This window comes from Bombina bombina, chromosome 1 (assembly GCF_027579735.1).
Source record: "Bombina bombina isolate aBomBom1 chromosome 1, aBomBom1.pri, whole genome shotgun sequence".
Lineage (NCBI taxonomy): Eukaryota > Metazoa > Chordata > Amphibia > Anura > Bombinatoridae > Bombina > Bombina bombina.
In genome coordinates, this window is record NC_069499.1 from 587,166,561 (window position 1) to 587,181,280 (window position 14,720).

Below are 14,720 nucleotides of genomic sequence, written 5' to 3' on the forward strand. Positions count from 1 at the left end.
TTCTTCTGTACGGGGAGAGTCCACAGCTGCATTCATTACTTTTTGGAAATACAGAACCTGGCCACCAGGAGGAGGCAAAGACACCCCAACCAAAGACTTAAATACCTCCCCTACTTCCCTCATCCCCCAGTCATTCTGCCAAGGGAACAAGGAACAGTAGGAGAAAAATCAGGGTGAAAAAAGGTGCCAGAAGAACGAATAAAAAAAGAATTTAAAGCCGCCCACAGAAAACCCCCCCCCAAAAAAACGGATGGGGAGCTGTGGACTCTCCCCGTACAGAAGAAAATAAAATTATCATCAGGTAAGCATAATTTAAGTTTTTCTTCTTAAAACGGGGAGAGTCCACAGCTGCATTCATTACTTTTGGGAAATCAATACCCAAGCTTATAGAGGACACTGAATGCAAACGGGCGGAAACAAAAAGGCAGTCCATTCTGAAGGCACCACAGCCTGACACAACCCGGATACCCGATAAAAAACTACTTTAACAGAAGCAGAAAGAACAAAATATAGGAGAGGACAAGGGAACTGCCCATCAATTAGAACCATAAAGATCTCAGTTAGAGATCACACTAACTTCTGGACTCCACTGAGCACAAAAGCCTCTGAGGAGACAAAAATCCCATTCTCTAGAAGCACACAAAGAAAAACCTCTCCATGAACAATGGCCACACCACATTCTCCCTAACTGAAAAAAGGGAAGAACCAGATAATAAGGTCCGAAATAACCTCCAGAAACAATCCCCGAAGAATCAAGGACAAAACAGAGAGAGAAGCCCCCAGAATAACCCGAAAAGAGCGGCTACCAGGCTGCAAGAGGACAAAATCCCGTAGAAAATACTCTACCGACAGAGGAGAGCAAGGAAAGGAAAAATTCCAGATCACCTCCTACATGGATCCAAAAAGAACCAATGGAAAGCCTTAACCAGAACCGAAGTCCTAGAAGGACAAAGGGACAAAAGGTAGAACAAGACTACCTTACCATAGACAGCTAACTAGCACAGAGAAACTGAACACCCATAGGTCAGAAAAAAACCCTGGGAGCAGAACAGGAATGTTATAGTAACATCCGTTTACACCACAAATGAAAGCCGCAGGCTTCCGTCTGATAGGCAGTCAGACTAAACGTCCAAACATGGTAACTAGCCAACCAAGTAGCTAGCAAACTTGCACCAGGACATTCCTGGAAAAGAACAAGAGAAAAAAAAAACTCAGAAAGCAGGGCGGACCAACTTCCTCCCTACTAGAAAACGAAGTAAAGGAGGACAGCATCCTGACTAATAAAGAAGAACCAGCTACCTGCTAAGGGAAGGTTCCCGAATCAAATGCAAGGCCTCCCAACCTAAGTAAGGTTCCTTCGGGAGACAAGATACGTGGTCGATGCCCAAACAGAACAGTCAGAATTCCTGATTAACCAAACTGCCAAGTCAAAGACAAGGACTAGGTTAAAAAACCGGACCCCCTATAAAAACAGGTGCTGAATCAAGACCAAAAACCTTGCAGAACAACCACAAAGATACCTGGAAATGAAATTTGCACAAAAGTTGATGCGTGCCATACCCCCATGGGGTCTTGAACTCTGATCTCTCATGAAGTAACCCAGTGGCTGTCCACTCAGCCCCAAAAGGCTTCTAAGATAACACCCACAAAGTCTGAAGACAAAGGAAGGACCCAAAAGAGATCAGAACTCCATGATTGAGAGAGAAATGACCGTCTCTAAAGATCCAGTCTGGATCAACCCTCAGACAACCTACAGCTCAAGGAAATAACGAATGAACGAGCATCCTAAAACTCCTATCGGTTGACGGCAAGAGAGACTGCATAACAATCCCCCAGATCCCCAAGTATATAGGATCAAAAAGAGGATACTGTAAGGACAAAAACGGTCCCTAAGAACAGAGTCTCCGCAACCAGATGACCGAAAGCCCTACCCCAAAAGGCAAGGGGAAGTGAAAAGCCCAGCAATCCTCAAAAAAGAGGAGAGAAACACTGGCAAAAGAGATCTGAAAATCGGACAATCCCATCCACATGGAGTACCAATAGGGGGAATAATCAGACATCTGATCCTCCCCCTTTGGAAGGGAGGACTCTAGCTCCTGTCCAAAGGACCTCAGAAACTACAAATATACTGCCATAGCAGACTTCGTAATCCCAGCAAACCATGTAAGCTATGCAGGGACAAAACACTTAGTATCGAGTATGACCAAACATCGGACGCCCCGCCAAGATGAAATAAAGTAGAACCAGCCTGATATCTAGGATAGAAGGGCCTCCTATAACTTGTAGAAACAAGAAAAACAACCTTGTAACAAGAGGTAAGCAACTTAGTACCCAAACAGGACCAGCCTGTTCTCAAGGATACCAAATGTCTGATATAACCTCAAAAGAACAGAGTGAACTAGTACCCAACCAGGACCCGCCTGCCGACCAGGGTACAACCGAACTGTTCAAGGGCTAACAAAGTTCTAAACCCTAGCAGGGCTAGACTAAACAAACAGACAAAGAAGCTCTGAGGCTTAAACACTGTCGTAAAATAATCCTTTTTTTTTTTTTTTAACTTCCACCGGAAGTAACATCTATAGCAACCATAAAATCGCTAGCATCAAAATCCCAGAGAAAAATAATTTCCCCAAAAAGGAAACACTAACAGGATCAGCCTGTCAGAAATCCTAATCCTCAGGAGCTCAGAACTGGGATTAGACTCACAAAACAAGAGACGACCAGGAGTAGGATCTCATTGTCTAGCGCTGTTCGCCATCTGATTCAGAGGCCTGAGGATCCGTTGACGAATCAGAACTGGAATACTCCAAAGCCACCAATACATGCCGCAGCAGTACACACAGGCGCGCCAGTCTGAATCTAAATGCAAAATCCACCTCCGGCGGGGCATCTGAAGGCCCCGACCCTGAAGGCTCAGAAGAAACCGCTTCCCCAGAGAAAAGATCAGATATAATCAAACTTGCACCTGACACCCCCAGGTTAAGGGGATACGGATGAACTCTTTGTTTGCAATTAGGAAGATGTAAGTGCGCCAACGCCAAAGATATGGCCATGCGGAACCGTACAGTAATCTCTGGTGGAAATAAATCTCCTTCCGGAGAAGGGGTAACGGTATACGGGACAACTGCCTGTGTAGAAACAGAATATTCTAGGGAACGCACCTCATGGGACACAGAATCCTCAGAGGCGGATGGTTTAGCGGTCTCTAACCTCACCCCAGAGGGAGAAGAGAGCACTCTATTACGGCATATGGAACATAATTGATTGGGCTAGATTACCCTGGCCTCCCCACAATCTACGCAAGTAACAGAATCTGGATCAGAGAAATCCCTTCTCCGAACTATCAGAATCCTCCATAGCTTGACTTATTAAATTATGGACAAAAGCAACTGGCACCTTACACCCCCAATGGCTTGGGTACTCACCACCTCCTATGACCCAGATAAGTAGAGAAACAGATCCTCTCCACTGACACTGGGTCACGATACAGAAATGAAGAATGAAAACGTGACCACATCCGGTCATGAGGTACAACATGTAGGCAAAAGAAAAGCGTGCCAGTCCACAAGAACTGTGTAGCTCTAAAAAATGGTATGTTCCGTAATAGCCATGAGCCCCAACATTTCTACACATAAGCAGACAGAATCACATAACAAACATGATTTAAGTCCCCCACTGCTCAATAACCCCCCTCAGGAGATATTAACCCTTGATTCCATAAAGATAAAGGAGTCCCACTGAGACCCTGTCTTCTATCATTTACATTACATTCAAACAATGAAAGGAAAATTAAACGAAGTTCCAATGAAAGAAAGTCGAGCAAACCAGCATATATAAATAAAACGTAGCTTTTATTCCACAACTTTAAAAAGCAGGATCACAGTGACATCCTATGAGAATGATTAACACCTCGGGGCTGGAAGGCTTACGCGTTTCGGCATTGCGCCGTAGTCATGCGGCAATGTATGTTATCTTATGTTATGTTATGGGACTCTGTTCTGGGTGGTGAGACACCCGTTCATAATCGCATACCCCACTCTGGAACTATGTTTTTCGGATACAATTGATTTACATATACATACAGAACTGTTCTTGACCGCTTAAGTACAGCGAAGTGAAACTACACTTTTGAATCTAGTAACACTGGGTCACACTGTGAATCAGGCTATATGGCTTTGGGTATATTTTGAACTTTACGCATATGTTCTCAAGCATAAGTTTTGGTCAGCTTTGGTGCTAGTTTCCCCCTCTCTCTCTTTTTTGGTTGTTTAGGAAAATTAAACGATCTTACTAGAATCTATGTTGTGGAACAGTAACACGGTACTTCAAGCTTGACAGATAGTAGCGTTGCTTCTGACATGGACTTGAGTGAAGAAAGCAGGCAGCGAAACTCGTCAACGTTGATTGCTTGTGGAGCTGTTAAAGGGACACTGAACACAATTTTTTTCTTTCGTGATTCAAATAGAGCATGCAATTTTAAGCAACTTTCTAATTTACTCCTATTATCAATTTGTCTTCGTTCTCTTGCTATCTTTATTTGAAAAAGGCTTTTTTTGGTTCAGGACTCTGGACAGTACTTTCTTATTGGTGGATAAATGTATCCACCAATCAGCAAGAACAACCCAGGTTGCTCACCAAAAATGGGCCGGCATCTAAACTTACTTGCATTTCAAATAAAGATACCAAGAGAATAAAGAAAATTTGATAATAGGAGTAAATTAGAAAGTTGCTTAAAATTTCATGCTCTATCTGAATCACGAAAGAAAAAATGTGGGTTCAGTGTCCCTTTAATACGAGTCAAGATGGTTTAGCAGAAAGACTCTCCCTGCATCTCTGGACTCTAACTTCCATGCTCTCATTGAGAGGCTGACAGGACTACTTAAAACTCTTGTCCCATCTCGAAGAGTACTACCTCCATAAGAGACTACTCCGAAATCTTCTGACACTTCTCTGCCAACCTCCTGTGATGAAAGGCAAAGAATGACTAGGGGATGAGGGAAGTGGGGGATGTATGTAAGCCTTTGGCTGGGGTGTCTTTGCCTCCTTCTGGTGGCCAGGTTATGTATTGCTCAAAAGTAATGAATGCAGCTGTGGATTCTCCCCGTTTTAAGAATAAAATAATAGTTTTATGTCATTTATACCTATAAGTTAAAAGATCTGTTAAATATTCATCAGTATTTTAGCAGCATAAAGAGCCATATAAGACAGAGTGGCTGAAGTGAACAACGTAAATAGGAATATGATGTACATTATGAGGTTAGGAAATCACTAAAGTTTTTGTGCCTTTAACAGGACAGAACTTGATTTTAACTTCACATGCTGCGTATTGGCCAACAAAAGATTGTAAAAGTTTTTGACTGGCAGGCTACATATTTAATCATGTTATGATATATTTATCCCTGAGAACCAGATACATAGTGCTGGCTATCAATAAACCATACAGCTGTTGTCACCTTGGTATTCTCACGTCTGAACATGTTTCTATGCTTCTGAGACATATACAATGTAGAGTATATTTGGATTTATTAGTCCTTTATGTACATTGTATCCCAAACATGATGTGTCCATAGCCCACAGATCCAGACACAGTGGCCCCTATTTATCAAAGGTCTTGCGGACCTGATCCGACAGTGCGGATCAGGTCCGCAAGACCTTGCTAAATGCGGAGAGCAATACGCTCTCCGCATTTAACATTGCGCCAGCAGCTCACAAGAGCTGCTGGTGCAACGCCGCCCCCTGCTGACTGCCGCCAGCAGGGAGGTGTCAATCAACCCGATCGTACTCGATCGGGTTGAATTGCGGCGATGTCTGTCCGCCTGCTCAGAGCAGGTGGACAGGTTATGGAGCAGCGGTCTTTAGATTGCTGCTTCATAACTGGTGTTTCTGGCGAGCCTGCAGGCTCGCCAGAAACACGGGCCCTCAAGCTCTATCCGGAGCTTGATAAATATGCCCCAGTGTGTCTTCATCCAGACACCTAGATAAGCAACAGTGATTCTGGAATATGTTGAGATATCTGCATTCCTAAAATGTAGAAAGTATAAAGGTTTTGTATTATAGAGAAGTTAGAGAACCTGTTGCTTACATTTAGTAATCCTACCAGAACCTGTTGCTAAAATTTTGGAATCCCACCACTGGTAAACTCTATAGAGGATTTCTAGAATGAGCTGCTAACAAACCAACAAGTCCTATATATCTTAGGGTCTTACCACTCATATGTGGAGAGCTCTTAAAGGGACATTAAACCCAATTTTTTTCTTTCATGATTTAGAAAGAGCATGCAAATTTAAATAATTTGAGCCTATCTTGCTATTCTTTTCTGAAAAGCATATCTAGATAGGCTCAGTAGCTGCTGTATGGTGGCTTTACATAGATGCCTCATGGGATTGGCTCACCCATGTGCATTGCTATTTCTTCAACAAAGGATATCTAAAGAATGAAGCACATTAGATAATAGAAGTAAATAGGAATGATATTTAAAATTACATTCTCTTTCTGAATCATGAAAGAAACATTTTGGGTTTAATGTCCCTTTAAGTCCCATCTTAATTATTGTCTCAGTAATATACAAACATCAGTGCCACTGTAGAAAACTTGCTGTCTCAGTTGCAATCACAGGTGATGGGGACTGGGGTTATAAACAGATATTTTGCAGGATTAACATTGAGAAGTCAGCAGGGTGCAATTTCTGAGAATTGGAAATTGCTTAAAGGGATTGGAAAGTCAAAATTAAACTTGCATGATTCAGATAGAGCATATCATTTTAAGACACTTTTAAATTCACTTCTAGTTTCAAATGTGCTTCGTTCTCTTAGTATCCCTTGTTAAAAAATGAATACGCACATATCCTTCACTAGTGGGAGCTGCTGCTAATTGGTTGCTGCACACATTTGTCTCTTGTGATTGGCTAAATAGATATTTTCAGCTTCCTGCTGTCATTAGTGCAATGTTGTCCCTTCAGCAATGGATAACAAGAGAATGAAGAAAATTTGAAAATAGAATTAAATTGTAACGTTGTTTAAAATTGTATGTTCTATCTGAATCATAAAAGAAAATTTTGGGGTTTACTATCCCTTTAGGTTTCAGAGCTACATTACATGAAAAGTGGGAAAAAAAATATATAAGATATATTGCAACATTGTTTCATAATGCATAACTAAACATTTTACATAATCACAAAATGTTTATTGTACCTTTAACATGAGCTATAGGGTTAGCCCCTTAGATGCTACTAAGCATTGTACAGCATATGAAATATTTATGCAATGCCCCGAAATCCATGGGCTACCTCTCCAAGACAAGACTTGCAAGTAACAACCCATTGTTTTGAAGAGAAAGAACACGGATTACTCATGTGTTGGAAAGGTCTAGCTTCTGATCTCAATGTTAAAGTGATGGTACATCCTAGCGTTATAGAAACGTGCTACAAATAATGGGGAATTTCAGTCATGAAGTATAAGAAACTTCATACTTAAAGACCCTTTATTTGCCTGCAGCTTATGACGTGCTGAGCGCCTCAGGCGGCCCACGGCAGTATCTTAAGCTGGAGTGTCCCTAGGGTCAGACATGAAAGGCAACTTGGGCCAGATATTGTTAGAGGTTATATAGGATCTTTATTTGGAAGATCTCATGTTTCAAACATTTGAGAACCACATATTGTTATAGATAAAGCATTAACTACAACCACCTTGGGAAGGTTCTTAGTCTAAACATTTGAAGGCCACTTAGAATCCTAACTTGGAGGAACTCTTACATCACAAGTGGAAGGGTCCTTCTCTACCATTGTTACTGTTGATGTTTGAACTATTGGTCCAATATTGTACTAGTAAAGGGGATTGAACAAGGATACTAGGGTTGCAGCATTTATTTAGGAACAAAAGTTTAGATGTTAGAACTATAGCAGATATTAGAATATTTCACATATATGATTGGTATTCACAAAGGCACTTTTTAAATATTAAGGATAGTAATTAGCACATTTTGATTTAAAATGAAAGTAATTTAATGATCACACTCTTGATGTTCTCATAGGTTATTAATATGTCAATAGTAATTTTTGTCTTTGTTTGTTGAAGAATCATTTTTTAGTTAATTGGATGTTGGGAGATGAACATGGTCAGGAACTTAATATTTTTGAGTACACAAAGAAATAATCCCATCACACTACCAGCTTTCAAGTTTGAATAGAATATCGAGATGGAATGTTTTGGAACACCTCTTCACTTTATAATTATCTAAAAAAAATAAGATCTATTTTTATGCGTTTCAGTTGTATAAAACTTGGGTGTTTGCGATGCCATATTTTGACCATTGCAATAATAAACATTTTTAGGAACACATATTTTATTATATTTTCTTTATATGTAAAATGTGGTCTAGTACAAGCATTGATGTTTTCCACAGCTGATTAGCCACAGTTACTTTACATATTACATATTGATTGGTGGACATTAACACACAATTCATTTTTTGCGTACTTGATTGAGAGCTTTTTTTATATGGGACTACTTGATTGAGAACTTGAACTTTGATTGGCTAGACTGAGCATGTGATTCTAGAAAGTATCAGAGATTGGTCTGGAATAAATTTATATCTTATGTTATGTGATGCACGTTTTGAGGCGTAATTTTTAAAATTTAATAGGGTAGTTTAAAAAAGTTATACATTTTGATTTTAAATTTATGATAAGACTAAGTTATCGATTGCAAGAAAATAGATTGATTAAAAGTATAAATATATTTTTTTTGAATTGGATATATTTCATTATTTTAGAATATGTTTGAATGACAGCAGTAAACCCGGATGTAAAACACTAACATGCACCTGTTATAGATGCAACTGAAGTTGGAAGGCGGGGCTATAACGTCTTTATAGTTGTGTGATTACAGCTCTTTGAACTTTTTATTACCTTGCTCTTCAGAAAGGCAACGGGTCCACTAAAGCGAGTAGAGCTTTTAAACTTTTGATACATTTGTAAAACTGACTTGCTGGCGATTTGATCATGGTGATTTCCATAATAAATAATAATTTTTACTTACACCCTATGAGTATTTTCCATATAGTGCATACATTTGTTATGGCTGTACTGCACTATGTTTGTTTGCAGCTTCTGAGGTGTGCTGAACAGTGGTCCCTAGAAGAAGGCTTTTATTCACAGGAAGAGAAAGCATTGCCATTTCGGAATCCAATATTGTACAGTCGCCTAGATGAAATGATTGAGTGTCCACTTCATCACCTGTATCATATTGTTGTATAAGTCCTATACAATCTAGAATAGTAATTTGTATTCTAAGTGGGATGACCCCCTGGTCTGGAAACACAAGGTTCTCAAGACATTGGACGGATTCACCTTTGCAAGGTCTTGAGGATCTACTGTTGCAGGGTTTATTGGGTCTGACATTATCATTGGCATTATAGTTTTTTGCCTGTTTTTTTTTTTTTTTTTTTTTTGGTAAACTTATTGTGTATCATATTATTGTTTTAAGATATTTTTGTCCAATTTTTGTGTGTTACCTTCAATAAAAGTGTGGTTATTTTATTGGCTTGCAGGTTTTTAATTCAGATTCATTCATAAAATAGTCTAAAAAAAAAAACTAAAAAAAAATATTTTAAAATAATTTGGAAAAAAAAATACATTTTCGGTTTCGGTTTTCGGCTAAGTGCATCCTGGATTTTTGGATTCGGTCCAGAATTTCCATTTCAGTGAATCACTAGTTGTGTCCCCTGGTTTGAGCGGTACATGTAACCTAATAATGGAGGCTCCTCTGGACCCATATTAAAAGAGTATCTGCCACAGGAAACATGGCTGGGTCAAATAACAGAGTGTTCAATTAGATAGATGGTTGTGAATCCCCTTGATCCAACATTAAAGGATCCTGTAGATTCAAAGCTAGAAATTATGATGAAGGGACTAATGTCAGAAGGTCCACTGGTTTCACTGCTAAAGGGCACCCACCATTAATCCATAGACTGGGGGATTGCCTGATGGATCAAACAATTCAGTATCCTCATTAAATTCACATGTATCTATCATTGGAGGGTATCCTAGATCAAACAATTATTGGTACCCTTGACGTAGCAATGGAGGGACATCTGAGTTAAACAACATAGTACCAACTGGGTCTGAGATTAGATGGTCCCCTTGGTCCAAAAATGATGGATTCCCTAGGTAAGATTATGGAAGGTCTCATGGTTCAAACAACAGAGAGTACCCTGCACCCAAAAAGTTCAATTGAGAGTCAAATGGGTCTAAGGTTAAATGTCTGCAGGGTTCAACAATGTCTACCCACTGGATCATACAGTATAATGGAACGTCCCCAGTTAAACACCTAGGTCCAATAAAAGAGAGATCCATGAACTAGATATTTAAATGTCCATTGGCTGTAGGCTACCCGCATGTTAGCTATTGTATGTGAACTATCAAAAATAATGCGACAAGTAATCAAAATTGTTTAGCAACTGAAAACATCTAGTTAAAAAAAACACAACCTTGTCTCCTAACAGGAGTTCCAGGGATATACATCCTTGATGTTCTGCTGCCATCTGGTGGAGCAGACACAAGCTGCACTCATCTGACAACTGAGTAACTAGCAAATGGAAATTACATCCATCAGCAGAACGTTTCTCCCGCAGTTAAACATTCTAAGAGAGCAGTGGGTGCAAGGGTTATCATCCGAAGCACTTCTTCACATAAAAGGAAGTAAGAGGTGGTAAAGACAAACATTGCAGGGGACTTCAAGAATGCATGTGATAAGCATAAGGCTATTCTACAAACTAAGCCATTATATATAGGACAACTGGCAGACTATGGTTCATATCTGCCGTCATAATTTACGTTTCTATGTTAAAACTGTGAATATTATAAATCTTTAGATACAGAATATTTTATTTACCAGTGTTCTATTGTGTAAGGCGGAATTACATATTTCTGTGAAATCCACGTTTTCTTGCCATGACCTACACACAAAAACAATTTCCTAATTACACTTAACAGGAAATGATTCCTCATGCAATATCTCCTTTGAAGACTCACAAAACTGTGCTGGCTCTTCAAGTTTGGTTTCTTATGAACTACCCATTATCATTTCCCCCTCAATTCCTGATAAGGAAGGATTTATTCTGTATAAAAAAACTCCAATCCAATTCAGTTTGTAATTTGCAGTAACCCTTTTTTCATATAATTTTATATATAACCTACTTCTCTACTTTTTCTTCCATATTAAACTTAAAAATAATTTCCCATAAAAAGTGTATTAATAGTGAAAAAAAAATCACATTATTTTGTCTGGTTTTCCTTTCTTAGGCATTATGTGGAATTCAGAACATTCTATATGCTGCTAAGGGATTCCTTGATATATCCTCCGCTGTGGCCAGTTAGGGGCAGAGGAGGTAAGATAAATAACATGCAAGAGGCTTTTCAAGAGGTGTGTCCCCATACTGTAATACAAGTCAAATTTTAAGATTAAAACGATTTAAAACATTTAATTTGCAAGAAAGCTTTATAGTGTTGTGATGTGCGTGTATATAAATATATATTTACTTTAAGGACCCTTTAAAGTTCTATAGATCCAGATTGTGAACTTACATTTTTTGAGAGGTCACTATTTCCAAATCCTTTTAACTATATTCTGTGATCAATGGGATTACATATTCCATAAGGACAGCTGAAGCCTGTGACTTTTCATTTAAAATAATTTTAACATACATTATAACAGTTTTCCTATATTAAGAACAAAATTTAAAAAATGTTTTCAATGAAATAAACCAAACAAACAGAATAATCAGGGACATGTGCTTGAAGGGAGTATAAATGATGTATTATAAACATAACTTGTTAGCTTTAATGAGCACAACAAATAGCTGCTAAAATTAAAAAAAAAAGAAAAGAAAAAAAAGAGAACCGCTAGGTATGAGACAAATGGTTAAGACGCATCTTGAGAAAACGGTCATGTCATAATGCTAGAATTTTAATGTAAGGAGTATATGAAAGGCTTCACTAAAAAGGTGGGTTTGCAGGGAACCTTTGAAGTTAAGAATTCCATACAGTAGCGTAAAGTCTTTTAAGTAGGAGCAGGTAATGTAAGAGATGCCAGAGAAGATCATGGGCAGAGAGGAGGGGCTATAAGGGAAGTGCAATATTGCTAGAAGCGGTGAGCTTTAGTATTAGATTTTTTTTTTTTTTTGTAAATGATAAGGGATGAGCAGTAAGTCAAACTGATAGAAATTATTCTGATAGACAGCTGAAGAAGGTGATTGTGGGGTGAAAAGTTGGCCAATTAGAAGTAAGAACTAGCTATGCTTTGTTTACAGCAGTTTCTAGGTTACAGTAATTGTTACTACACTAAAGAGTTCGCAACTATCAATAAGAGCTCACCGTGAAGAGGTTGGACCTGCGCTTAGATTGCTTGCGTACTGGAGTTGGGGTGCTGGCAGTGGGGGGAACATCGATCCTCAGTTCCTTCTGGCTGGTGCTTGGGGTAGATGGGACGGAAGAGGAGTAGTCACTCAGGCTGCCCCCACCATTACTGGTCTGTAAGGTTGGAAAAAACACATAAGTCAGATCTGTGTAAATGCCTGTCTTTTCCGCCTGTGTCATGTGCCTGCGCTATAATGTACAAGACTGCTCACTTCATCAGTTTATACAGATGATGCATTGTACCTGGCTGATGTGCACTGTTGACACCTGTGCGGAGCACACAGACGTGTGGCTTGGGGAATTTGGCAGAGACTTGCAAGGACCAATCGAGAGCTGCTGCTTCTTTCGTGTTGCTACAATCTTCTGCGCCACTGGATGAGGTGAGAGAGACAAGAAAAGAAATTGAAGTGAAGGTGTTGTAATAGAGGAGAGAGAGAGAGAGAGAGAGAGAGAGAGAGAGAGAGAGAGAGAGAGAGGAAATAAGTACAATTCCAAGGAGAAATAAGTTAAAGGGATATGAAATACAAACTTTTTCTTTCATGATTCAGATAGATCAAGCAACTTTTTAATTTACTTCTATTATCAATTTTTTCATTCTTCATTCTCTTGGAGTCTTTTGTCATGTAGTGCTCCAGACATCTACCTAGGTATCTCTTCAACAAAGAATATCATAGGAACAAAGATAATTGATAATAGAAGTAAATTGGAAACTTTTTTAAAACTTGTATGGTCTGTCTGAATCCTCTCCCTTTAAGTAATTGTTACTGACAATTAGTTGTAATACTACAGATAACTAGTTTTACCACAATAACAGTGCTTATGTGAACTAACCCTTGCTTTACATACAACAGCATTGTTTACATTCTGTAGGTTTCCTTCAAAATGCTGCAAATCAATAGCTGGTTTAGGCAATTTGCAGAAAACCTATGTTACAGAATTTGCTCTTTGGTCTCTCTAAGGAGAGAGACACAAGCACAATGTTTATACAAGAGATATATACTGTCCCTTTAAGCAATGTTTAATGAGTCACGGAAGGACTAAAGTGTATGCAAAGACGTAGAATGCTACCATAGGGTGCAGAACCAATATTAAACACGGCCATGGTGGAAACAATATGGAGACGTTTCCATGTACACAATTACACAGCCTATTTACACTTGAATTTTCTAGGAAAAGACATTTGAACATGTCAGCTACTTTGTTTTCCAGTAACGTCTATTTAATTCCTAGACTCAATTGTATACAGATTCCTCACACCAGATTTCTCACTTATTCAGATAACTATTATAATGGTTTCAACTTTTATATGAAAGTTTTCATATATTTTTTTCACTTACAGTAAATGTGCATGTCCCTTTAAAGATTAAATGCTCATTTTGGGAAGTGCTCACCCCCCCTTGTGGCCCCCTCAGCTGCAATGGGCCAGTGAATTCTACAGAAGCCATAAAACACCCCACCCCCCAAACCTGACACTTTCTCCTGGCCTCCCTCCCTCTCACACAACATTAAAACAAATTTATCTTCATTTATGTCGCAATTACCTCTCCGGGTTGTTAATTTGCTGGAAATCGAGCTATTCTTTAATTGCTCCTATTAATGGGGGATTTAAATGTGCAGAGTAATAAGCTGTTACCTTCAGAATGGGACAAAGTCAACCAGAGCATCTCAAAGGAAATCGCACAATCCTCTGGGGCCAAAACCCCCTATGTTCAACAGCCTCGTACACAGGTCCCTTTCCTCTAAGCAGTTTCCTAACCAACAATATATGGGGAATGGATAACCACTTATTTCCATGTTGAAACTATATTGTGCAGGTGCTTGAATAATTAGTAGATATCCTGCCTGTTTATAATTCCTATTCCATATATATAGAAAGCCAGTAGATTAGGGCGCCAGCATTGTAAGCCGTGCACATCACTGACTATACAGAGATCTAAATAAACCACACAAGTTGTACAATGTCTGCACTCAGTTTAAAGAGATTTCATTCTCAGGTATACAGAGCTCACTACTATCCATCTGTTTAGCTATGTTCTTCATTACATCTCCCCCCATCTGTTGCCCCCAGTGTAGGAGATGCAGTAGAAATGATTTCAATATTTCTGAAGTCTCAATACCTAGAAGACAAAATCCTTTTCATCCTAAACACGTCCTGATTATTTATGGGTTTTCAGGCCAGTGAAACTCAGATTAGAGCAGATTCACCATTAGCATCCAGTATTGAAGCTTCATTTTGCAGCTCTCTCACCCTTGTACAGCTCAAAGCTCATTCAGACAATCAGGGAATGCTCACAGGGCACATTAATAT

The 14,720-nt window shown here is 39.1% G+C and overlaps 1 protein-coding gene across 1 annotated transcript in view; it reads right to left on the minus strand.

The window, feature by feature from the left end:
- Positions 1 to 13,514, minus strand: part of LOC128659928 (arf-GAP with GTPase, ANK repeat and PH domain-containing protein 1) — a 254,122-nt gene extending 240,608 nt beyond the window's left edge. Inside the window, exons 1-3 of the mRNA XM_053713516.1 lie at positions 13,481 to 13,514; positions 12,656 to 12,783; positions 12,371 to 12,526 (exon numbers count right to left, since the gene is read on the minus strand). Coding sequence (XP_053569491.1) covers positions 12,371 to 12,526; positions 12,656 to 12,783; positions 13,481 to 13,514 — 318 coding nt within the window. The remainder of the gene's footprint in view (positions 1 to 12,370; positions 12,527 to 12,655; positions 12,784 to 13,480) is intronic.
- Positions 13,515 to 14,720: the final 1,206 nt, after the last annotated feature.